The sequence below is a fragment of the Xenopus laevis genome, chromosome 1L (genome assembly GCF_017654675.1).
Source record: "Xenopus laevis strain J_2021 chromosome 1L, Xenopus_laevis_v10.1, whole genome shotgun sequence".
In the NCBI taxonomy this organism is placed as follows: domain Eukaryota; kingdom Metazoa; phylum Chordata; class Amphibia; order Anura; family Pipidae; genus Xenopus; species Xenopus laevis.
In genome coordinates, this window is record NC_054371.1 from 79,684,178 (window position 1) to 79,710,316 (window position 26,139).

The following is a 26,139-nucleotide window of genomic DNA, read 5'->3' on the forward strand; positions in this document are numbered from 1 at the left end:
ATTGCCAAGTTACTTCTAATTACATTCTTTTTCACTATGCAAAAAATGATTTTTGGGTGTAGGATCCCATTTAAGGGAGAGATGAGAAATCTATGAATGTGGAAATATTGTATAACTGTATTTATTTGTGTATTGCACTTTTAAAGCAGCAGCATTGTCAGACAGTTCATTTTCAAACACATTTGCATAGTAGTACTCCATGTATGAGGCCCTCAGTCAACCAATGAACTTGGTTGACCGAAGGCCTCGACCAATTAAATTTGTTGTGCAAGCCAATCAGATCAGTCATTAGTTCCAGACAGCCAGTCATTTCCTTCACTGCATGTTTGGGAAGCAATGCATGATCCTTAGAGAATGCTCTATTTGTTCGAAATATCTCTTGCAATATATTCTGTCCTGAGGCCACAAAGATCTCAGCAATGCAGTTTAGCTTTGTGAATGTTTGAGACAATTGTCCAGCCATTTGATTGATTGAAAAGGGTAGGCCAACAAAAACTAGCTATTGTGTATATTTTTTTTTCTCCTTTAAAGGAGAATTTAAGCTTAACTAAAGAAGTCAGCTAGAAATGTACATTATGTCTTGGGCTTCTGTACCAGCCCAAGCCAACCACAGCCCTTTAGCAGTAAAGATCTGTGCCTCCAAAGATGCCCCAGATGCTCTGTGCTGCTGTCACTAACTAAGCTTAGGGACAGACATGGATCATTGCTGCTATTTAGAAGCTTAAACTTTAAGCTGGTACAATAACATATATAAAATATGGCATTTTTTAGCCATATTTATTTTTAGGGTCTAGTTCTCCATTAAAATGAAATTTTACCCAATTAGTCTCTAGTTTGACTGACAAAAGTTGATTAGACAGAACAGCTAACTAATAACTATGACTATTATATGGGGGGGTCATCAATACAGATGTTCACTCCCACCAAGTGATCTAAATGATTGGCATAGGGGCTGCTGAACTAAATCTGTGCATGCTCATTTGAATCCAACCAATTGCCTTCCAGGACAATATAGCATACATTACAGAACTAGGTCCATGCCTAACCATCTTAAATAATGTTCATAAATAAGTATAATAAATTAGAAACATATTTTGACAACTTACTGTTATGGCCAAGTGCCTGAAGCAGGCAATCGAAACACCCGTCGAGCTTGTCAGATGTGCACTCAGTTCCAGTAAGCTTCAATTTTTCCAGGGCATCGTTTAGATTGTCTAAAAATGAATAAGAAAAAGGGGAAAAAAAGATGGTTTTATTGTGCTTATTCAGCAGAATCATGCTTTAGAAAGGCTTTTAAGAAGCAAAACAAACCAAAGGAATCCATGCTCATATTGAGGTGATCCATAAAGCCATCTCTACACATAAGCATTATTTTGTGCCAAGTTTGCGTTTGTTTATAATTCAAAACTGTTGCCAAGTTGCTCTTTGCTGGCTCACCAGGCTTCTCGTGGCTGAGATGCTATATCCTGGCAACTTGTACCAATACAACAGCTGCACAGCTTACATGATGTAAGGAAGCCTATGGTTATTTTGCCAATAGAATAAGAACTGCATCATGTAAGTTAGATGGCACCCTTCCTCGGGCTCAAACAAGTACACATTGCGTAATAAGGTACATGTAAGCACATACCTAAAAAGGTTGTTTGCTGTCCAAATACTTTTGCTTTTAGATAGCTCGCCAGCAATCATTACTTTTTTCAGTTAACTGTTGCAATTGGTTCCATTAGTTGACACATTTCTCAGCAGCATCAAAGGAATGTCACCGACTAATGTATTAATCGTAATGGTAACAGTACAATCAGTAGGGCTAACGTTAAGTAATGCAGAAACGTATGTGTCAAATTTAAATCTACAATCTTCCCAACTGGCCCCATTTCTGACCTGCTCCTGGGAAATCTGAATACTTTATTATTTGCTTTTGGCACACTATATATGCAACCAACGAAACTCCAGTAAATTATATAGAGAATAAGCTACAAAACACTTCAGGATGTTCTATAATAATACAGTATATAGCTGCTGACCTCTACAACATATACATAACCTTTAAAGAAACTGTGACTGTCCCAGTTTTGATAAATTATAGTTATTAGCATCCCCAGACATCTGAAGAAAATGCTGTTTTTATGAGATGACCACAGGCAAGGCAATGGTTGACAGAGATATGGTTGTCTGAGTGCCTGGCAAAGTAGGAAAGGATCTGAACAGAAAGATAGTAACAAAATGAATCCCTCCTTTCAATCTGCCACATTGGCCCTAGCAATTTAGGGTACAGACACACAGAGCTACTAGAAGCAGCTACAAAATGCCAAAAAAAAAAAAATACCCGGCCATAGACAATACTGAGAATTGCCTCTGCTAAAACACACATAGGGCCGATTTATTAAGGATCAAGTTGTGTTTTCCACAAAAAATTTGAGTTTTTCCAGGTTATTTTTTAATCAAAAATCGAGTTTTCTGGATGTTAACCCTGAACTCACGGATTCAAATGTTTTCTTAAATTTTAAACCATTCAAGTCATAAGTTCATTGAGGTCTAAAAAAACCTCACAAACCTCTAAAACTCGACCTTCAGTAAATATGCCCCGAAGTGTCTTAGCAAATCCAATTATCGCTATTGTCTATTTTGTAGGACGTGACAAGTAGTTGCTACTAGTAGTTCTGTGTGTCTTCACCCTAAGAAGATGAGATGATGAAAAGTTTACTCATGTTCCCTGGCAAACTTTTTTTTGCTGGCAATGGGTATAGTGGCGTTTCAAAGGCTTAAAGGGATACTGTCATGGGGAAAAAATTTTTTTTCAAAATGAATCAGTTAATAGTGCTAATCCACCAGAATTCTGCACTGAAATCCATTTCTCAAAAGAGCAAACAGATTTTTTTATATTCAATTTTGAAATATGACATGGGGCTAGACATATTGTCAATTTCCCAGCTGCCCCAAGTCATGTGACTTGTGCTCTGATAAACTTCAATCACTCTTTACTGCTGTACTGCAAGTTGGAGTGATATCACCCCCTCCCTTCCCCCCCCCAGCAGCCAGACAAAAGAACAATGGGGAGGTAACCAGATAACAGCTCCCTAAAGCTGGCCATAGACGCAAAGATCCGATCGTACGAATCGTGGATTCGTACGATTTTCGGACCATGTGTGGAGAGTCCCGACATTTTTCGTCCGTCGGAGATCGGTCGTTTGGTCGATCGGACAGGTTAGAAAATTTCCGTCGCCTGCCGATAATATCTCTGCGTGTATTGCCGATCGTACGATTTTCAGTGGGAGACTGTCACTAGTGTTGTCAGACATAAGTATCGTACGATTGCTGTCAGGGGCAGAACATTGGGTGATCTGTTCTTATTTGATCGGAATGGTAAAGACTTTGATCTGAATGGTTAGTGGAGGGTCGGGAGATGGGAAAGTCCGATCGTACGTTGATTCGTACGATCGGATCTTTGCGTCTATGGCCAGCTTAACACAAGATAACTAACAGCTGCCTGGCAGATCTAAGAACAACACTCAATAGTAAAAACCCATGTGTCACTGAGACTCCTTCAGTTACATTGAGAAGGAAAAACAGCAGCCTGCCAGAAAGCATTTCTCTCCTAAAGTGCAGGCACAAGTCACATGACCAGGGGCAGCTGGGAAATTGACAAAATGTCTAGCCCCATGTCAGATTTCAAAATTGAATATAAAAAAATCTGTTTGCTCTTTTGAGAAATGGATTTCAGCGCAGAATTCTGCTGGAGCAGCACTATTTACTGATGCGTTTTGAAAAAAACATGTTTACTGATGACAGGATCCCTTTAAAGACTGTACATTCCATTCCATACACACAATAATGAGGAAGGGTTGGATCACAGCATGAGCCTAGGGGGAGGAGGGAAAATGGTCCTTGAAGCATAGCAGACAATCATGGCTAACTGAATACAAAGCTCATATAAGAAATGGGTGTATATTTTCCCTATAACTTGCACTGCAATTATAAGGATACTATAATTTTGTTAATTCATTTTCTTTAATTTTGTCTACCTATCTGACCTATGACACCGTGGCATTTCAGAGATAATCAGCAGAGTAAATGTTTTGCTATGTAGTTATACTTTTCAATAATTCATTTTTTTTTTTAAACCTGTAACCTCAAATTTCCCATTCAGTGACTCAGCTGACAAGAAAGCATTTAAGTTGCAGGCTGAAAAGAGTTAAAATATGAAAGTTAATGGGTAGTTCATCTTAAAAATAACTTTTAGTATGTATGTACTAAAAATCCATTTAGTGAAACGTCCACTGTCATTTAAAAACATAAAAATGTAAAATACAGAGCAACTGAAAAGTTGTCAAGAAAGGTCCACCTCTAAAATGGAAAAAAAAATCCCCTTTAAGATGAGATGAGAACTAAAACAAGATGGGTTTACACTAATAAAAATGCATCAGATACTGGGCCATATGTGTTAAGCAACAATTTATATTATATTGTACTACAGAAAAAAACTCACAGCTGAATAGAAAACATGTTAAGCTCTTTAGAGCAGGGGCCTCTTTACTTTTTGTATTTGTTATTTTTTTTTTATTTAATCTGTATGTCCAGTGTATGCACACATTTACTGGACAGTGCTAAGGAATATGTTGGGGCTTCATAAATACAAGTTAATAATAACAGTAATAATATTATTGACAATAAGTTACAAGCATAGGATCTATTATCTGGTAACCCATTATTCAGAAAGCTCCAATATAAGTAATGCAATTTCCTATTTTTTGAACTGACTAGCTTTGTCTCTAAAATAATTATACAGTACTATGAACCTGATGCTAACTAAGCTAAAATAAATCCATGCTGATGGCAAACCAAATCTACTGGGTTTTAAATGTTTAATGTTTTCAGGTAGCTTCAGGGCATGGTGCTCCACATTATGTAAACACCAGTTAACTAGGAAAAACCCCTGGCTAACAGAGCGTATACCTATAATACAGAACATTTTTGTTAAAGGGCTCTGATTTTCATTGATTGAATTCTATTAGAAACTTACATTATAATTATGCTTACATTATAATATGCTTAATGCTTAGGTGTTCGTTACTAATGTAAAGTTATTTAGCTGCTTATAATAAAAGAAAGCAAGAAAATGCTTCATATTATTTGTGCATAAGGGACATATTTAACAATCTACAAAAATGATGGATCATATCCACTATTTGGGAATTTGCAGAATCCCTGAATCCTTCATGAAACACACAGCCAAATACTGAACCAAATCCTAATTTGTATATGCATTTTAGGGGCAGGAAGGGGAAAAATTGGGAAAAAATTTTTTTACTTCCTTGTTTTGTGACAAAAAGTTATGTGATTTCCCTCCCCGCCTCTAATTTGCATATGCAAATTAGGATTCATTTCAGACAGGCACAAGGATTGGGCTGAAACCTGCTGAAAAAGGCCGAATCCTGGCCAAATCCCAACCAATTTCTGGATCCTTTTGGTGTTACTGTTCCTTTAAGCAGGAGGCTTTTTTCCTGCACAGTCCTAGGCTGCTGGCCTTGTAACAAACACCAAATTGGTAGAGCCAATAAATAGCCAAAGAATAGGTTATATCATTTATTTGGAAAGTTGCTAAAAATTAAATGTGTTTTCATTATGCAATAAACAGTTTTTGGGTGGTGGATCCATTTCACTTTTATAATGATGTTTCATTCTCTTTAAAGCAAACCTTTGTATGATGTAGACATCATATTCTATGATCATTTGGACTTTTTTTTACCATTTCAAATTTTGGTCTCAAGTTTTCCAAATTTAATTTTAACTCCTAAACAGTGTTGTGAGATGTTCCCTCTCACCTTGTATTCTTTACTGGAGATTGTCCCATAACTTGCCTGTTTAATCGGAGCAGCAGAAGATGTTGGCTACAACAACATGAGGGGCAGAGTCCAGATAGACCCAGGAAACAAGTGCTGACTAAATGGTGCACTCTTGGGTCTTTGTTGATGACCCCTAACATAATCAGCCTACAAAGATGGCTTCTCATCACTGACCTGCACATCGAAATCTCTCTACCTTATAATAACTGACAAGCTCCCACAATCAATCTTTTCTAAGCTTTCCTTAGAAATTGCTTTGTACAGAAAGCATTTTAGAAGCACTGCACACACATGCATTCTCTTTAGAATGTAAATAAATAACAAGGTAATTTTCGCATTGCCACCCAGGGTGAAATCACAACGAAATGTGTGGAAATAGCAGTTTGGATTGCTACTACTCTCTAGCTGCCAATTACCTTACCTGCGCCTTATTGGCTTGTATATGGGGCCAAATACAGGCCTGTTCAACCAATGTCTGGTCTAGGATCAGCAGATATCAACTGGGCAGGTTTAGTATTCCTGTTGGGTAACAACTGCATTGGCCCTTTAATGTTATCCTCTCCCAACAGTTTTGCTTTGGCTCCTATTAAGATCTAAAAGTTTGGTCTAGTATTGAAACAGCTTCAACTGACCAATCACCTGGATGGCCAATAAAAAGGCAAAGATCTGCTTGCTTAGTGAACTCACTTATTGAGCAGGTTTTTCTGTGCGCGGCTACCATTCTAAACAACTCTCCAATATGCCATCATTAAACATTTACTGTGGTTTTAAAGTTATTTGAAATATAATTGCAGTTGAAAGCAATATTTGTTTTCCACTTCCTGTAGCATTAATCAGTTCTCTGCCTGTTTTAAAGGGGTGGTTCAACTTTCAGTTGATTTTTAGTATGTTATAAAATGGCTAATTCTAACCAACGTTTTAGTTGGTCTTCATTATTTATTCTATATAGTTTTTGAATTATTTGCCTTCATCGGACTCTTTCTAGCTTTCAAATGGGGGCCGCTGGCACAAAAACAAATGCTCTGTAAAGGTACACATCTATTACTATTGCTACTTTTTATTACTTTCTACTCAGGCCCTCTCCTCTTACTAGGGTAATTTGGACCCCAGCGACCAGATTGCTGAAATGGCAAACTGGAGAGCTGTTGAATAAAAAGCTAAATTTCTTTAAAACCACAAATAATACAAAATGAAAAACAATTGAAAATTGTCTCAGAATATAACGCTCTACATCACACTCAAGGTTAACTCAAAGCTGAACAACCCCTTTTGGTGCTCCTGCTACACTGTTTATACTATAAGTGTAGCAGGAGCTAATAAGTAGCCCAATTGGAAAGCTGTAATAATTTAAAAACTATACATAATAAAAAATGAAGTCCAACTGAAATATTGCCTAGAATTAGCCAATTAATAACATACTAAGTTAACATAACACCCTTTTAAGGTACCACCACAGAGTGGTCCTGTCCTGCCTCCTTATTCTACCCTCGGTTCCACAAGATGAACCATTGGGCTGTTTCAGTTTTCTGCTAAAAGGAGCACTAGCCCTGGGTATCAGGCAAGATAATACAATAACCTAAGCTAACTTTTGGTACCTCTAAGTGATTGTGATAGACTTTCCTTCTCCTTTAATCTTACATATACTGTAACATATTTGTTCTTTTCTGCTTATTGTTATTTCCATGGCTGGTTACTATAGCAGAATAGCAAAACTGAAAGTGCTTTCATTTTCCATTTCCTTGGTCCTATGGAGCAATTGTGGGAGCAGATATCAGGTAATCACAGTCTGGGTCTGGCGGTCGGCCTGAAACTCAAGAGTAGGGTCGGTAGCAACACTTCTTTAGTGGGTGAATTTTTGCACCCAGACCTGAGGGGACGCCGATACATGTGCACCTATAGAATTGCACATTATACACATGAAATAAACCCTCCACCAGCAAATTCATTTGCATAGATGCTATTTATTTGCTAACATTTATAATGTGACAGATATGTCACAGCTTTTTTGAATTTCGTCCTACGGCCTGCCAGTTGTTAATATACTCCTGGCATAACACCAAGAGGTAAGTATGAGACTATGGTAGGTTGCTACAGCCTCGTGGAAATCAGAATACAAACAGAACATACAGAGTACCCGCGGTGAATACAAAACAGTTGTCGATTGTCAGTTCTTGGACCAGTGCCTTTCTATGCTTCTGTTTCATTCTGCAAGCCTTGTTAATAAAGTATCTTGTTTGTATATTGATGTAATGTGCTGGGTAACTGTATATATGGGGATGATGATGCTGTTCCTAAGGACTGCTATGTGATCACACATGTGAAACAGATAATCCATCACGTGTAGACACACACATCTGTGCATGGACGGTGCCAGTGTTCCAGATGGCCACATTCAGGAATCAGTAGAAGAATCTGCATTGCTGCTGCTCTGACATTATTGCAGTGAACTACAACTCCCAGCATCCCCAACGACAGCTAATGTTGTGACGGCTGGTGCACCTTAACCACATACTTCCGCTGAAAGAACTCATTGCAGTTTGTGGGTGTGGGGGGGACGCTGGGATTTGTAGTGCAACAGCTGAGATGCCTGTGTGAGAGATGCAGGCGAGGAACAGCTGTACAGCAGTAACATGCTCAAGCTCCATTCGTGATCAGAAGCGGAAGATCGGTCGGTTCACACAAGACAGGGGCAGTGGCAGGAGCCGCAGGACTGAGAACTACACACTACTCTGGATTAATCCCGACACTGGGATGTCGCAGATGTGCATTGTATTGGCCGCACTGTAATGGATATCGCGACAGCCGGTGCCATTCAGGGAGTATCTCTCTAGTGTAGCTAGCACACACTCACACACAGGGCGCCCCATGTTTAGGTGTCAGTGTCACACTCACCCATGCTGCTGTTCCCCTCCGGTCTCGTTCCACCGGGTGTCTGGCTCTCCCTCCCTCTTTCGATCTCCAGTAGCAGCTGCCGGTCACGTGAGCGCCGTTTCAGCCCTTTGGGTGTGTGGATACCCTACTAGCGCCGCCACACTCACTCGCTTTCCTCTGATTCTCGAGAGCACGCGCGAGACGTTGCGAGACTAGGCGCGGGCCCGCACTCTCTTCCCCACTGTATCAGGCGAGCGGGAGCGCGCACGGAACTGTCACAGCCTCAAAGGGCCAGCGCCCCACCCTCCTGCACAGCTGCGCCTGAGGTGATCTTAGCGTCTGCTCGCCTGGGGAGGCGCTCGTCCTGGATTAATTACACCACTAATCACATCTGATTAGTACAGGATAAAACACCATTTCTGAGGGATAACAGCAACTGAGCTCCACGTCAGCATGCTATAGTGCCATAATGTCAGATAGACGTACTGTATAACCAGTGTCAGACTGGGATGCCAGGAGCCCACCAGAAAACCTTAGGCTGAGGGCAGCGCCGATCCGCACCTTTATGCCTCCTGAGGCGGCCTTCCATTGCCGCCCTGACCCCTCCTCAAGACGCTCACATTTTCTGCGCAGGAAGGCGTCGGGGCGCTGCACAACGCTAGTGCAGAGAGCGCAATTGCGCTCTCTGCACTAGAGCCGAATTTCCGGGTTGAAAACCGGAAATTTGGCTCTTAGTTGCCAGGAGCGGCATTTCTGCTGCCCCTGGTAACCAGGGGGGCGCTGCCGCCTGAGGCAAGTGGATCAACTTGCCTCATTGGTGGAGTGCCCCTGGCTGAGGGCCCACTTTCCAAACTACTATACATCCTCTCCTCACTCAGCCTCTTTATTCTCCTAGTCTCTTTCCTCTACATACTATACTCTGTTCTTCCATTATTAAGCCTCTTTGTTCTCATAAAGAAATAGGGAATCACCATGAAATAGGCCAAATAGTTAAAAGCAAGAGGTCCCCTGGGCCCACCGGGAGCTTTCCTGGTATCCCGGTGGGCCAGTACGACACTGTGTATAACAGTATAATGCGTATTTACGAGTTGTAGGTGAAAAAAACACTGACAAACAATTATAAGATGTACACTGACTGTGTATGAGACATATGTGCTGACTGTGCGGGTATTCATGCTGCTAAGTACTGCTACTTTATTTTTATATGGTTATACAGCAACAGCATATTGTGCAGAATTTTATAGATATTGGACATCATTTACATCATCATTTTCCCTGCCCCGGTCTAAGATCACAATTATACCCATACTGTACTATCAACAACCAGTCAACCTGCCTGTTTATTTTTGGAATGAACCTAAAATTCTTGTTGGATAGCTAGCATATACTGTGCTATTGAAAAATTGAGATAATGTGTAGCCCTCCTAGCCCTCATTTTATGGTGATAGAAAGGGCTCTCTGGAATTATACAGTTATGTACAAAATAGTGATGTGTGGGTCAGGGTTCTCCTGACCTGCACCCGACCCTCACCTGCCCTGCTGCAGTCAGCGCCCGCACACACCCCCGCTTCCGGGGTCCTTTTATAGACCCGCGCCGCCCCATCGATGACGTCACAAAAGGGGCGGGGCGAGCAGACGCGAGACTATAAAACCGTAACCCGGAAGTCAGATGCTGGCATTTGAAGGTGGCGGGAGGGGAGAGCAGGAGAAGAGCTCAACCCACACCCACGAGGAGCAGTGCGAGGTTGACCCGAACCCGCCCGACCTGCGGGTATCGGGTCGGCCCACACATCACTAGTACAAAATAAGTGCTATGTAAGACGAAAAGGAATGTGATGTATCACATTAATGATTCATCGCTAACCGTTCTCTGCATCTCCTTATACAATTGTATTATACTTGTCTATGCTTTTCCTTAAACCTCAATAAAATTTTATAAACAAAGGACACACAAGAAGAGTATTCCTTCATTTGCAGTGCATCTTTTCGGGCACTTACACACAGGCACTTGAAATACATGCTGAATGTATAAAACATATTGGAAGCTTTGGCAAAATATGCAAACACTGTGTATTTTTTCCTAAGGCCTCAATCGCAAGGCTACCAGCTTAAACTGGTATATTTACTGTATATCCCCATGAGGCCATTGCCTAAGGAAGAAGTCAGCAAATGCTGAAAATAGGCAAGATCGAATACGTATCCAGTGTTGGACAAAGATGTCTGGAACACACCAGGGCTGCCCCCACCCAAGTCGCAGACTCCAGTTAGCTCCTCCAAATACTCAGGCCCGGATTTGTGGAAAGGCCATCAAGGCCCTGGCCTTGGATGGCAGGATTTTAGGGGGTGGCATGCTGCCCAACCACACCCACATTGGTTAAGAAACACTGGGGTTGCACAGGAGATATGATAGTTTTTTAAATTTCTTGTGTGCCAATCCCCATTGCTCTGGTCCCAATGAAAATTTGAGCAAATAAAAGGGAGGTGACGAAATAACAGTGGGCTTAGGGGCGCCTGCTATGTAAATCTGGCCCTGCAAATACTGCCCCAGTCACATAGCGCTTACTGCTTTTTTGTCTGTCTTGCACCCATGATCAGGGGCGGGGAAGGGCACCAGTGCTCACAGTTTGAAGGAGCGGGCCTAGATCTACAGAGGTTATAGGGCCCACATGTTTTTTTTAACCAGTGTTTGCAAGCCCAGTCTGACCCTGTAGGTATCTGCAAAAAATAAATGCAATCAGTGTCAAATTGGGGTACCTAGGGCCTGCCCGAGAACCTCACCCCAGAGTACCATAGCCACAACCCCTCACAGATTTTGATTCCCCCCCACCACCACCACTATATACACAGATGTCTCAACAAAATATTGTCACATTTTTAGGCCCTTTGCAACTCCCTATAGTCATAATTACCCAAATGGACAATGAACATATGAACCATAGACATGTCAGTAAGATCACTGCGGAAAAGGAAAGATTGGAAGCATTACCTCACCCACACAAGCAGAATAACACAAACTTTTCCTCTCTTTTAGTCTTCCCATGCTGCTTTCCTTTTGCATAACTGAAACTTCAAGATGGGCATGCATGCCACAGTGGAATGGACAGCCATCATTCATTTTTTCATCACCTTCCACAGAAATCAAAACAGTTTCCGATGTGGTCAGCAGGGCCAGCATCCTAGTGGGTACAGTCCAACCCTGAACAAAATGAATGTGGCAATTTGCCTGGATGTGTTTGACTCTTTTGAAGGACCAGTAACGTCAAAAATTTTTACAAAGAAATTTGTAAGAATACAACGAAAAACATACATCAACACAAATTAAAATTTAAAATAGCAAAGCCTTTATTGAGAAATAACTTACAGAAACTCCCCTTCCTGTCCTCTTCAGAAACGGCAAAAGGGCGACCATCCATCCTGCAGCGCTCGATTTCTCCTCCTGGCTATTCACTGACAGCGTGTCCTCTGCCCGATCGCCTTCTCCAGCTCTTCTTTATCCTCCTTCATCCAGCAGCAGTAGGAAGGCGATGTCTCCAAACCTCGCTCCTCTGCTCCAGGAATGCAGCCCTGACTGCCGACCCCAGTGCCCACTCCTTCACTCTCAAGGCACATGAAATAAATAAATAAATAAAGTAAATAAAAGTAAATAAAATAACCCCGGCTCTTTGCAGGTCTGCATTGAGTGTATTAGGAGGCTGCAGTTAAATAAAATTAAAGTTTAATGCTACACAATTACTTTAGCAGGAATTAGCCCATGTAGAGCTTCCCTGGGAGGGAACTCACCGATCCGCCATCCAGGAGGTCAGCGTGAGACAGCATCGTGCTCCAGGTGCGGTAGGAAGGCGATGTCTCCAAACCCCGCACCCCCGCTCCAGGAATGCAGCCCTGACTGCCGACCCCCGTGCCCACTCCGTCACTCTCCTCCACTGGTTCCGGGCAGCTGGCGGCTGACTATGAATGAAACAAAGCAGCCGGATAAGAATGTGTCCAACACTGAGCCGGCAACCCCAGGAGGACGGGCTTCTCTTGGTGAGCCGTGCTGCCCCCGCCTGCAGCTGCTGCTCCCTCTGTGAAACTGCTGTTGGGCTGCTGAAGGCTGAATCGTTAAGCAGCCAGCAGGATTTGGGGGGGACAGGCTTTCGCCCTGGAGCGGTGCAGCCTCCTAATACACTCAAAGACCTGCAAAGAGCCGGGGTTATTTTATTTACTTTTATTTACTTTATTTAATTTGCCTTGAGAGTGAGGGAGTGGGCACGGGGGTCGGCAGTCAGGGCTACATTCCTGGAGCGGAGTTTGGAGACATCGCCTTCCTACTGCTGCTGGATGAAGAAGGATGAAAAAGAGCTGGAGAAGGCGATCGGGCAGAGGACACGCTGTCAGTGAATAGCCAGGAGGAGAAATCGAGCGCTGCAGGATGGATGGTCGCCCTTTTGCCGTTTCTGAAGAGGACAGGAAGTGGAGTTTCTGTAAATTATTTCTCAATAAAGGCTTTGCTATTTTAAATTTTAATTTGTGTTGGTGTTCGTTTTTCGTTGTTTTCTTACGAATTTCTTTGTAAAGATTTTTGACGTTACTAGTCCTTTAAGTAGACAGTAATACTTTTCAGCAAGGTATTAGATCTCAACTGATCTCTAAATTATGCATATTAGTTTAACATTTGTGTCATATGTGCAATAATTGTTATTTGTTACCATACTGAGGAAAGACATACAACTATTTGTATTTATGGGAATGAGGATGCAGATGGAAGTGACAAGACACAAGCTTTAGAGCAGTCACTTGTAAAGTACTGAGCAGGAATGACATCTGTGTCAGTCTGATTTGTGGGCTCATTCCCCATTCACAAGAAGATCTATTTTCCCCATTTAACCAACTTAAGTCCATTGCAATAAAACATATCACCACTATAATTTGCTTCTTACATTCATCCCTTCATATTCAGTTTTGACATATTTAATACCCAGCCTCTACTATACCTTTGTGTATATTTATCTGCAAGTCTCATTCTCGCCCCTTTGCATATTCTCCCCATACTTTTCTCTACATTCCCCAGGGTAATTTTCCCTACATCTCTCTATCTATCTCCAACTTGTAGTACAGTAGTAAAGAGTAACTAAAGTTTATCAAAACACAAGTCACATGACTGGGGGTACCTGGGAAACTGACAATATGTCTAGCCCCATGTCAGATTTGAAAATTGAATATAAAAAGAATCTGTTTGAGCTATTGAAAAATGAATTTCAGTGCAGAAGTCTGCTGGAGCAGCACTATTAAATGATGTGTTTTGAAAAAAACATGTTTTCCTGTGACAGAATCCCTTTGAAGTTCAATTTCCCCCTTTTTTAAATTTATACTAATGAGGACCCTGCAGTGAGGGTGTCAGAGTTTCCAGTAAAGCGATTTGCAGTGTGTTCGGTCCTGCCTTGAGAGGTGAAGAATGGAACGCTTTCAATTGAAGGTAAAGAGACGTTAAAGGACAAGGAAAGTCTACCAATAAATATCTTTCTTGAGAGGCATACCTTATTTGTTGTCATCCTTTGTTTCAAGTCTGCTGTATATTAAGCCATTTCCTAGAGCTGCAGCATTGCTTTATAAAAAACCCACAGAGTACTATAATAGAAAATCCCATCATGCAAAGGTCCTGCACGAAGACCAAGACTGTGGATTCTGGCAGGTCAGTCCTACACTGCATGCAATCAGTGCAGTCCAATCAGATAGATACATACAAGTGTCTCCCAATCATTAGTTATTCTGGTACCCTGGAAGTACATATAGACAGGGCCGGATTTACAATGCGGGCACCCCTAGACCCATTGCCATTTGTCACCCCTGTCCCCTCCCCTTAATTCGTGCACATGGACAAATTTTCATCATCAGATTGGGAACACTGGGGATTAGCACGCTGGAAATTTAAAGAACTATTGTATCTCATGAGCATCACTAGAGCTTCCAAACCAATGTGGATGTGGTTGGGCAACATGCCGCCCCCTAAAATCCTGCCGCGCTAGACCCGGGCCTTGGTGGCCTTTCACCATATCCATGCCTTCATATAGGGTTCATTCATAAAAGTGTCTTATTACCATTTGCAGTGAGACTGATAATTACTTGTCAGTTGCTTCTGATTGACGGGACAATATTTTCTTTCTGAATAGCCCAGCTACAATCCACCTGCAGATGGGCTCCCACATTGAGTAATAGATGGACAAATCCTTATCACAGTCACCCCCTATACATCTGTTTGAGAATTCAATCACATTATGATTTCAAAGATGTTTCTTATACTTTTGATAATAGTGAAACCCTTTCCTGAATCCTGGCATTATATTCTAGAACATAATGGAATCCAGTATACACACAGAAAACCTGGTATTTAACTGTACAGAGTTATGCTGGCATCAGACTGTAACATAAATGCAGATATTCAAAATATATTTAAAGCGTCCCTACCCCCAAAGTGCTAATTTAATGACCTGAAGATTCCAGTTGTGGTCTATTCGCCTCCTTTATCAAGATCATTAGAAACATAGCTCATGTGCGACCTCCAGCGTTCATTTGGGTCGGCGTCGCTCATATGGTCTCCAAGGGAACGCGTCCCAGCGGCGAGAAGTGTTGGAGTAATACCGGATCGATATCAGCAGCAGCGTCAGCGCAAGAACCGGGACTGTCTGTCTCTCTGTGGATCAGCAAGTCGGTGGGGTTTGCTCGTTGAACTGGGGTAGTGAGCTTGCTGCAGCTGAGGCGCCTAGAAAGCTGTATGTATATCTATATCATGTAGATCTATATTAATGGAATGAAACTGGGTTCTGGGCTGTCTTCAATATCAAGCGATATAGGGGACCCTGTCTCAGTGGGGGTGCTGCTTGGGTCCAGAAAACAAATATTTAGTACTTTACTGTATGGCATGGGGCCCTAAATGTTTAGTAACTAATTGAAAACTACTTGTTAGTAGGATGTAGATAAGGCTATTCTTAAATCATTTATTACCTTCCTAACCTGCCTTATTAGGGAGTCAGTATGGAAGATGAATAGGAGAAGGCCTCTATAGAAACAAAAGTTATAACAGTGATGTGTAAGACTTCCACAGGACTGTTTTCTCTTTTTCCTTTGGTTGCCGGGGTCACTGACACCCTCCCTCAACCAAGTAGTAGAAATTGCACAGCATGAAGGCAAAAACATAAAGTCCAAAAAAATGTCTGTATATAAGCTGCGCTGCAACAGATGAAAAGTTAAAGGCAAACGTCCGCTATAATAAGAGGAAAGACAGAAGCAATAAGAGGGCTGGTCGACTAAAAGTATTTTCTGGCCATGGGTCTCTATTGAGACAAATGGGTCCAGGATAAACATGCCATGAAATAGATATAATTTCATGTAAGGAGTGGTTTATTCTCCCTCTTCACAAATCACTGGTAAGGCCCCCATCTAGAATATAAAGTGCAGTTTAGATCTGCAGTTTAAAGGGAGTAGGATGAGTGACTGAGCTGATCAAGGGCATGGAAGTACCGGGGGAGCATGGGGTGCGAGCGGGCCCGCACCCCCTCAGGGCCCCCCAGCAGCTCGCGCGCCACTGTAGTCCGGCCCAAAAATTACGTACGGAGGGGGTGGGGGGCCCGGCTGCGCTTCACACACCAGGGCCCGCCCCCCTCTAGTTTCGTTACTGCATGGAAGGTCTCAGTTATGTAGAAAGGTTGGCCAAGAGGTGCTTAAAGGACAAGGAAAGTCGTTTACCACTTGGGGGGGCGAAATATTAGGCAAGTGAATGTATTTACCTACCTGAAACCCCGGGCCGGTGCTCCTATCAGCAGAAAACTGCACCGGCCTGGGGTTATTCGAGCGATCCTTTTCCGGCTTCCTCTTTTTTCTTGCTCCTACGCATGCGCATTAGAGTAAAAAGCCAAACTTTAACTAAAACGTCGGCTTTTTTATTCTACTGTGCATATGTCTGCCCCGGGAAATTTGAAGAAAGAAGAAGCCAGAAGAGGATCGCTCAGTGGTGATCGATGGAATAACCCCGGGCCGGTGCAGTTTTCTGTTGATAGGAGCACCAGCCCGGGGTTTCAGGTAAGTAAATCATTCACTTGGGGGTGCCTAACATTTCTTTCCTTCTCCTTTATGGGGGATATGATAGCCATCAGTATACAAATAACTCATATAATAAACCCTGTGATTCTTAGAGGACTTACGGAATGAAAATACTTCTTTGCATTGAGACCTGTAAGGTTGAGGAATTGTGTCCAGATAGCTTTAAAGGAACAGTAACATCAAAAAATTAAAGTGTTTAAAGTAATACAAATGTAATGCAGTGTTGTCCTGCACTGGTAAAACGTCTGTGTTTGCTTCAGAAACATTACTATAGTTTATATAAATAAGCTGCTGTGTAGCAAAGTGGGCAACCATTTTAAAGGAGAAAAGGCTCAGGTAACACAGCAGATAAACTCTGTAGAACATAATGGTGTTATCTGTTATCCACTATTTAACCTGTGCCATATAGCCTTTTTTCAATTTCCGCCATTGCTACACAGCAGCTTGTTTATATAAACCATAGTCAGTGGCATTTAAGGGTCTGCTGTTTGATGACTCCCCCTCCCCACTGCGCATTCAACTTTAGCATCAGAGGGGGTCCAGGAGGGTCGAATTTCCGTGTTGAAAAACCGTAATGTGGCTCTTAAAGTTACCAGAGGAGACTTTCTGCTGCCCCTGGTAAATGGCCGCTCCATGCTGCCTGAAGCAAGGTTCTAGTGGTGCAGGTGGCACTGTACACAAGAGTTATACTGTGCATAAACTGTACATTCCATACTGTTTAAAATTGAAAGTGAAAGTTACTGCTGTTGTGAAATGGCTGCAAGAGTCTGCTAATAAAGCACTGTTATACTCTACTCATCCTCGGCTACCAAAACATAACAAATTGTGACAAGGATGTCTCTTCTACCGCTGCAGCTTTTCTTCCAAACCCTGATGAGCCTACCACACCTTTTACTGCTTGGATTCATATGTTTGAAAATTACATTATTGCTGCTGACTAACGGGAGATTTCTGCTGCTAGAAAGCGTGCTTTACTTATTCACTGCCTGGGAGCAGAGGGACAGCATGTATTCTATACATTACCATTACCTGATGATACTTATGAAACTGCTCTTACTGCTATAAAGAACTTTTTCATGCCAAGAGTAAATGTGGTTGCTGAAAGATATAAATTCCGCCAACGTGGACAGCGTAATGGCGAATCCACAGAACACTTTGTAGCAGCTTTGAGAGAGCTGGTTATTACCTGTGACTTTGGGAATCTAACAGATGAAATGCTAAGAGACCAAATAGTGGAAAAAACAAACTCACCATTAGAGAGAGACTGCTCCTAGAGCAGGATTTAACCCTTGCAAAGGCTATTACAGTTGCTAGCCAAATTGAAACAGCAGTGGCAGAGGCTAAAACTCTCAGTCAGGGAACTGCTGGGAATGTACAGATTGTGAATTCAACACTGTGGCCTAATGATGAACAGTCACAGGCAAAATACAGTGCTAAGGAAAGGGATTCACCTACACTGCAAAACCATACAGCAAATACAAATAGAAATACTGCTTTCGCTGTGGTTCAACACAACACACTGCAAATCATGTTACATGTCCTGCAAAAGCTTTACAGTGCCGCAAATGCAAAAAGGCAAAGATCTGCCGTGGTTCTGCTAAAGATGTTCATGAAGTCACTACTACAAATGTCACAGTATTAAGTGTGGATAAAGCTGGTACATTTATTCCAGACAAGTTTATATGCACTGTCAGTGTCAGTACTGCTTCTGCTGAAAAAGGATACTCCATTAACCTGATTCTTGATACAGGTTCAGCTTTTTCTATACTACCAAAGGATATTTTCTTGAAATACTTTACAAAAGATCCGCTTGTTGCACATGCCCTAAAACTGGTCAGTTACTTAAAGGATCAAATCCCTGTGCTTGGTTGCTTGCCAGTGATTGTACAATTTGAATCAAATACTGCAAAATGTGACTTTTACATTGTGAATAAGGGTACTGCTATACTTGGAAGGGATCTCTTTGCTGCATTAAACCTACAATTAGTTGATGGTCTCATTACTACAGCACCAGTGCCTGCCACACAGCCAGTTTTACCACAAAGCAACACGTCACTAGGTTGTGCAAAGAACTTTGTACACAAAGTCAAGTTGAGACCAGATGTAAAACCACAGCTGGCACTGTGCACAAGAGTTATACTGTGCATACACTGTACATTCTATATAGTTTAAAAGTGAAAGTTACTGCTGTTGTGAAATGGCTGCAAGAGTCTGCTAATAAAGCACTGTTATACTCTACTCATCCTCGGCTACCAAAACATAACAGTTCTCATCTTGCTTCATGGCAGGAGCTGCCCTGACTATAGTAGTGTTTCTGAAGCCAACAGACCAGTTTTACCAGTATGTGATATTTTCATTACTTTAAGACGCTTTCATTTTTTGGTGTTACTGTTCCTTATAGGAAGGGTTGGATGCCTTGTTAAAAACTGAGAAATAAGGGATACTTAAATGAACTGGTCCGTTTGACTCTGGAGGCATGAAGCAATCTTTCCTTCTGAATCAAAACCATTATAGGGTAATGCAATAAAGTTTACACAGGTCTGGTAACTCATAGAAACCAAGCTGAATAGTAAAATGACTAGTAAATGCTACCCGCTGATTGATTTCTATGGGTTACAAGACCTGCTGCATCTTTCATTATATTACCTATTGTAAAGTCATTTACCTTGAAGCACTGAACAAGCAAAGGTCAAACACTTTTTTGTACACAGTTGCACAGATACTGTTTGCTCAAAGTTGTAGTGCAAATTAGGCCTTGGATTAGGTTTAAGTCTGAGGTTATGTGGAGGTAGGGTTGCCACCTTTATGTCTGGCTGAGACCGGGCGGGGGGTGGTGTGTGTCCGTGACATCAGTGGGCGGACCCGTGCCGTCAGTGGGCGGGCTAGGACACGACGATTGGCCGATCACCGTGTCAATCAAGGGAATCCCACCCGGTTTACCTTATTTGGTAAACCGGGCAGGAAGTATAGACCTGGGCAGCCCCTCAAAATACCGGGCTGTCCGGGTCAAAACCAGACAGGTGGCAACCCTATGTGGAGGACTTATTTGGCAAAAATATTATGGATTTGGTGCATCTTTCCTAGTTGAAAAGCTGGACTGATTGGGCCGGTGGAACACCGGTAAAAAAACCTGGTTTGCCTTGGCTCTCATGTGCCCTGCTGTCCCAGACCTGACCCTGTCCTCTCTCATCGCTCTCCTTCTGCCCTCCCCCGAAACAGACCTAATCCTGCCCTCCCCCATTGCTCCCCCACTTCCCTCCCTCCCTGATCCAGACCCAATACTACCCTCTCCACTTGCTTTGGTGCTGCCCTCCCTCGTATAAGTATAAGGTGTGTGATCAGGGGAGGGACTGTCGGTGGGTGAGCGACCAGGCAGGGGGGGGAGCCCTAGAGGGGGGTATGGTGGCTCCTGAGGTAGCAGCCCTGGTGGGCCTTGTACACTCCAGTCTGACCCTGGAAAAGCTTTAGATTTATAAAGACAGTTCAAAAGCCATATAGAAGTGAACAGAGCTACTGTATTCTCATGTAGTGCTCTGTTTACCCTTCGATAAATATGCAGCTTATGGGTCAGTGGTGGTGGCATATTCAACTGTGAAGAATGATTTTGGTCCCATTACTCTCTTTGGTATTATTTTATTGTTTTCTTTCAGTCACTATCCTAAGGCCATAATGTATGATCGGGCTCCCCGGACTCTTGTACCCCCTGTGGGAAGCACTCAGGAAAGTGTTGGTCCTGGCTCTTATAACCTCATTTCTGACAAATCACATAAACCAGGTGAGGAGAGGACTAGTAAAAGAACAGTAACGTAAAAAAATTAAAGTGTTTTAATGTAATAAAAATACAGCATAATGCAGTATTGACCTGCACTGGTAAAACTGGTGTGTTTGCTTCAGAAACACTACTAATGTTTATATAAATAAGCTGCTGTGTAGCAATGGGGGCAGCCATTTAAAGGAGAAAAGGCTCAGGTTACACAGCAGATAGAACATAATGGTGTTATCTGTTATCCACTATTTTTTTTTTTTTCACAAATGTTTTTATTTGGTTTTGTTTACAGGTAAGATAGTTGTAACGAAATCATAACACATACAATAGAAAAGAAAAATAACAAGATAGTCAAGGTCAAGTACAGATTTGTACGTTCAGAATCAGAATTATCAGGTGATCATTAAAGAAGAAAAACCGAGTATGCATTCCTCCGACTATGGACAGTAAACACTCTCATGGTTACATTGTCTATAGACGATGAGTTTAAAACACTAGATATATATGTTATCCACTATTTAACATGTATCAGTAGCCTGGGGGTGTGTCAGTGGTGGCTAGGGTGGGGTTAAGGTGGGAGCTACAGTTACCACCCAGCATCAGCAGCCAGGAGGTGGACTCATGGGGTTGAGTGCTCCAATGGGCCCCTGGAACCCGACATTGGGATCAAGTCAAGCTCCAGCAGACTAACACTTACATAGTGGGGAGAGTGCCACATTAACTGTAATTCAGCAGGACTGCAGCATCCTGGCATACTAGGTAAAAGCTGCAGACTATTCAGCAAAACCTTGAGAAAGCTGAAACAATGGGCAGGAAAGTACTTTTGATGCTTATAAATTCTGTGAGGTTTTGTACTGCACCCATGCCCAGTGATCCACTTATTCATGAATGCCTAAATTTAAAAACTCATATATAGCTTAAAATCTTCATTTTAACCAATAAAGCTGCAGTTGGGAGTTTTATATCAGGACCAGAGGGACATTAAGTAAAGTATGTTCAACATGTTGCCCTCCAGCTGTTGCTGAACTCCTTCCAACCACCAACAGATTTAGTCCTGGCTCACACTACAGACTTTGGTGCATGAGTGATCTAATTCAGCTGTACCGGTTATACTGAAGTTCCATCAGATGATTTCCACTCTACTGGGGTTGGAACAATTGTGTAAGATCAGAGTCTGTGGTTTTTATCATTTTAGTTGGCTTTCTCTGATCTGATGCTTAGAAGGGAACACAGTAAAATGAGATAGACATGGCTAATGAATACCTTCAGAATGGTTTGCATGATCAGATTTAGACCACTTGGGTTTTCCATTCAAATTCCTACCCCCCCCCACACACACATACAAGTCTCCTTCACCTTGCTGTTCCCTAACATCCTCCTGTGTTGTTTAGTGTTCTGCAGCACTGTATTGCTAGATTGCAATGGTCTAGCAATGGCTAGTTCGGCTCAGGCAGCATAAATAGTAAAGATCACCTCTATGGACAATAGCCCTTGCTCAGTGTCGGACTGACCCATCGGTATACCAGGAAAACTCCCGGTGGGCCCAGGTGTCAGTGGGCCCTCTTGCTTCTAGCCATTTAGCCTATTTCATAGTCCTTCCCTATTTATGGGAAAAAATGCGTAATAATGGAAGAACATAGTAAGTAGATATAAAAGACTGGGAGAATAAAGAGGTTGAGTGAGGAGAGGAGAAATAAGAGTTTGGAAAGTTTGGAATAAGAGTTTTCTGGTGGGCCCCTGGCATCCCAGTCCGACACTGCCCTTGCTGCACCTTCATGCTTTGCATAGTTCCTCCAAATTGCTCAGTTCCTACAAGCTCACAGAGTGGAGGCTCACAATTAAATTAACACTGTATGAGTAATAGCAATTTTATCAATATATATGTGGTGTCTAATACTCCCACCTTTCTGATAGGAGGACATGCTCCATTTTTGTCAATGGCAGCGCGAGATACTTCATTTGATATCCATCAAACCGTCTGTGTTGCTCCTGGCCCGGGACAATATAATATTTCTGAAATAAAGGTAAATATTTCCTTTTATCGTACACATTCTGCAGTTCAGTTAGGACAGTGTAAGTGAAGTATAAGCATATTTCAGTGTTCAGATGATCAGCAATTGATTTGCTGCTTTGAAGTCAATATGTAAATAACAGGATGTTTCTGAGGCCAAAGGTAAAGTTTTTTTTGGCAAAGTATGCTCTAGAAAATAACCACATTCAAATTGATGTATAAAAAGAGTTGGGTCTGTTCAGGAATTGCAGTGCCAATGATCCATATGGCATATCTTCCCAAACCCACAAGGAAACTGAAAGGATTTAAGAACCCAACACAAGGGCATGGCTACCAAAATACATATAGCAGTCAGTTCATACTCAAAAGTCACAAACAAAATTGACTATATCATGTTGAATGAGCTGAGGAAACTTTTAATAATATATGGGACGTTTGGGTATTATTTTGGGTATTGTTCTGGTGTTGTTGTTTTTTGTTATTTTTATTAACTATCCATGCCCTATTCAATTGCAAATGTGAGTTGACAATATAAAAAAATACAAATAAAAACATAGTAAACTAAAAAAAGAGTTGGGGTACAACGCAAGCATGAAAAAAAATCCGTGGGGTGCTAAATGAGGGCTGTGATTAGCTATATGGTAACCCATAGGTTGACTTACAGCCTACAGGAGGCTCTGGTTGGCAATAAACCTGGTTTTTATGCAGCCAAAACTTGCCTCCAAGCCAGGAATTCAAAAATAAATACCTTCTTTGAGGCCACTGAGAGCAACATCCAAGGGGTAGGCAAGCAACATGTTGCTTGCAAGCCACTTGTTGGGGATCACTGCTTTAGAACAAATATAAGTTTGAGAAAAGACATTGGTGCAGTGATTGGCATGACGGCCTTGCAGAATTGCTTCCCAAGTTTTCACCCAAACTTCAAATGTACACAGATAGTAAAATTAATGAAAATTACCCTAGATCATGTGAATGTGATGGGGACTAAAGGCTCTTACAGACGTGCCAATTCACTTGTATTTATCTTAAACCACCCAGAATTAAACCCCTACTCAGTCACCTGCAGTTATTTGCACCTGAATTCTATTCTATATTTTAAGTGACATATTAGCTTGATCCTGTGCATGTAAAAATGTTCTTTTCTAAACAGAAGCTCTGCTTTATTGCATTGTATATGCAGAATATTAGACAGTTCAGACTATATAAACACGTTAACACACATTGGACAGCTTTTGTTTTGTAGGTGCTACTGGCCCTTTAAATAAGGAATATTGCATTTTTATATTCCAGTGTATCGCTGATAAGTTGAATGGTGGAAATGTTTGCTCATTTATTGCAATAGGTTGGTTGGCCTGGATGCTGTTTGTTATGCTCAGTAGTGTGCCTTCAGGAATGTCATTGCACATGTCCACTGATTAATTTGTGTAAATATATAGATTTGTGTTAATAATATTTATATCTTACATAAATATTTGCAGGAGAGGGTGAAAGGAGGACAGACTATTCAGAACAAAGAAAAGCGCTTTAATGAGTCTGCCTCTTCAGTGCCTGGACCTGGAGTATATGACATGCACATTGGCGTGTATGGGCTGGAGAAGAAAGCCAGTTTAACACAGCAAAAAGTAAAGGCAATATTTAATATTGTAAAATAATGTTAATTTGTCTTTTATGAACCCCAAATACTAATATTTACTCATTAGATACTCACACCTATCAATAGTATGAACCTCCTCATGTTATCTTACATGACTAAACTATAAGTAAAACTCCAAATCAAGGTAGCTCATTTTAAATGCTATACAGCTATATTTTTAATTTCATGTTCCACTGTTGTGCCCCTTTTCCACCACTACCAAACAGTCAGTAGGCTACTTCATGGCACAGAGTACTAAATGCACAAGCACACCTTAATCTGAGCAGGTGCTGTGCCATAATAGAAAGGTTATGGAGGGCTGCAGTTAATGATTCCGGAAGGAGAACAGTACTACCTATGACAGTAAATCTTTGCTGACCGTCAGTCCCCATTAACACAGTTAATATTTCATGTTGTCTTTCTGGTTTCCTGTTCCCTTTATAACATACTTCAGACTGCTGGTTAACCTGTGTCTCAGTTTCACCTGGACTTTAAGGATATATTGTGTTACTTTGACCATTATTGATGAGCAGAATCGCATAATGAGTCCTGTTCTGTATGTGTCTGAATTGCTCAAACTTACTAAGGTCTATATTAATAGCAAATGCTGTTTTTAATATCAAATGTTATGCCTAATTACCATAAACAGGAAGGAAGATTTCTAGATATAATAGGGGGTTATTTATTATTGTTTAAGCCTTGCCCTGCTCCTTAATAAATTGCTGCAGGTCTTTGATCTCCTCCTATTAATGCAGATGGTCCCCTATTGCACCATCTGGGCCAAATGTTATGGAATAATTACAGTAAAGCACACCAAAAAATGCATGCAATGCAACTAGCCACAAATTAGTCAATACAATTATCAGATTTAACAGACAGGTGCAAAACTTGATATGGCCATTGGTGTGTGTATGCTGAGTATGCAGCATCAGTGGCATTCTTTATGCATTATTCAGTTTGCACAAGCAGGAGTGCCTATGGCCTCAACATGTAAAGGGAGCCTGGCTTTAATACTTATACTTATTGCAGGTGTAAAGCACCTTGCACCATCTTCTTGGAAATAGTTGTATCTGGCTTATTGGCACACTGTGCAAGTACTGTAAAAAGATTGGCATATATCTGTGCTGATTCTCATGAATACAGTACTGCCTGCATTCAGCAGCACTGCATTTATTAGGGGTGGGGGCCATAGATCAAGTGGTAAGGACAGAGCTGCCCTGCACCTTCTGTGCTCTGTGGAGCACTGTCTCTACCACAAATCCAAGCTGAATGAAAACTAAATTGTTTGCTTTTGCAAACCATAAAAAGCACTTCCACTTGTGGAAGCCGCAGTTGTATATTATCCTTGATGAATCTATTCCTTTATGCTAGAGTCATTGCTCCTAGTCACCAACTAGGACTTTAAAATTTAGGTTGCAGAGAGATAGAATGGTACATAGTAAAATATAAAAACAAATGATGTTTATTGTAATTATTGCACTCCAGCAAAAGTACACTTTAGTATGACATACTAAAATTAATGTTAAGAGATTTGTTAAGTTATTTAGGCCTCAAAGTCAGGTCAAGTTGACCATGCTGGTTGCTAAGTGGTTAAGTTTAGAGCTTGATGTTGCAAAAGTAGAATTAGTAGCTAGCAAGTGTATAAAATATTAGGAACTGAAACTGTTTGCAAAGATATCTGAAAAGTACCTAGAAAAATTTTTAATAAGTAGTGATGGGCGAATTTGCGCCGCTTCGCCGAAAAATTCGCGAATTTCGCTCGAAATTCGCGGAATGGCGAAAAATTCGCGAAACGGCACCGGGTTCTCGTTTTTGACGCCGGCGCCAGTTTTTTCCGACGCGGGCGCCAGTTTTTGACGCCAGCGCCCGTTTTTGGAGCCGGCGTCCGTTTTTCCGGAAAATATTTTTTTGACGCCGGCGAATTTTTGCCGCGAATTTT

General features: G+C 41.6%; 2 protein-coding genes across 3 annotated transcripts in view; one reads left to right on the forward strand and one right to left on the reverse strand.

Moving 5' to 3' along the window:
* The window catches only part of rap1gds1.L (RAP1, GTP-GDP dissociation stimulator 1 L homeolog), a 65,628-nt gene extending 56,616 nt beyond the window's left edge, over positions 1 to 9,012 (reverse strand). Inside the window, 2 exon segments of one of the 2 annotated variants that reach the window (NM_001087609.1) lie at positions 1,107 to 1,214; positions 8,736 to 8,903. In NM_001087609.1, coding sequence (NP_001081078.1) covers positions 1,107 to 1,214; positions 8,736 to 8,739 — 112 coding nt within the window. In that variant the 5' untranslated portion in view covers positions 8,740 to 8,903. 2 annotated transcript variants of the gene reach the window in all.
* Positions 9,013 to 15,333: 6,321 nt separating this feature from the next.
* LOC108710879 (sperm-tail PG-rich repeat-containing protein 2) overlaps positions 15,334 to 26,139 on the forward strand; it is a 317,226-nt gene continuing 306,420 nt past the window's right edge. Inside the window, exons 1-4 of the mRNA XM_018252074.2 lie at positions 15,334 to 15,463; positions 20,441 to 20,565; positions 22,471 to 22,580; positions 24,046 to 24,189. Of these exons, the coding sequence (XP_018107563.1) occupies positions 20,460 to 20,565; positions 22,471 to 22,580; positions 24,046 to 24,189 (360 nt within the window). The 5' untranslated portion in view covers positions 15,334 to 15,463; positions 20,441 to 20,459. The remainder of the gene's footprint in view (positions 15,464 to 20,440; positions 20,566 to 22,470; positions 22,581 to 24,045; positions 24,190 to 26,139) is intronic.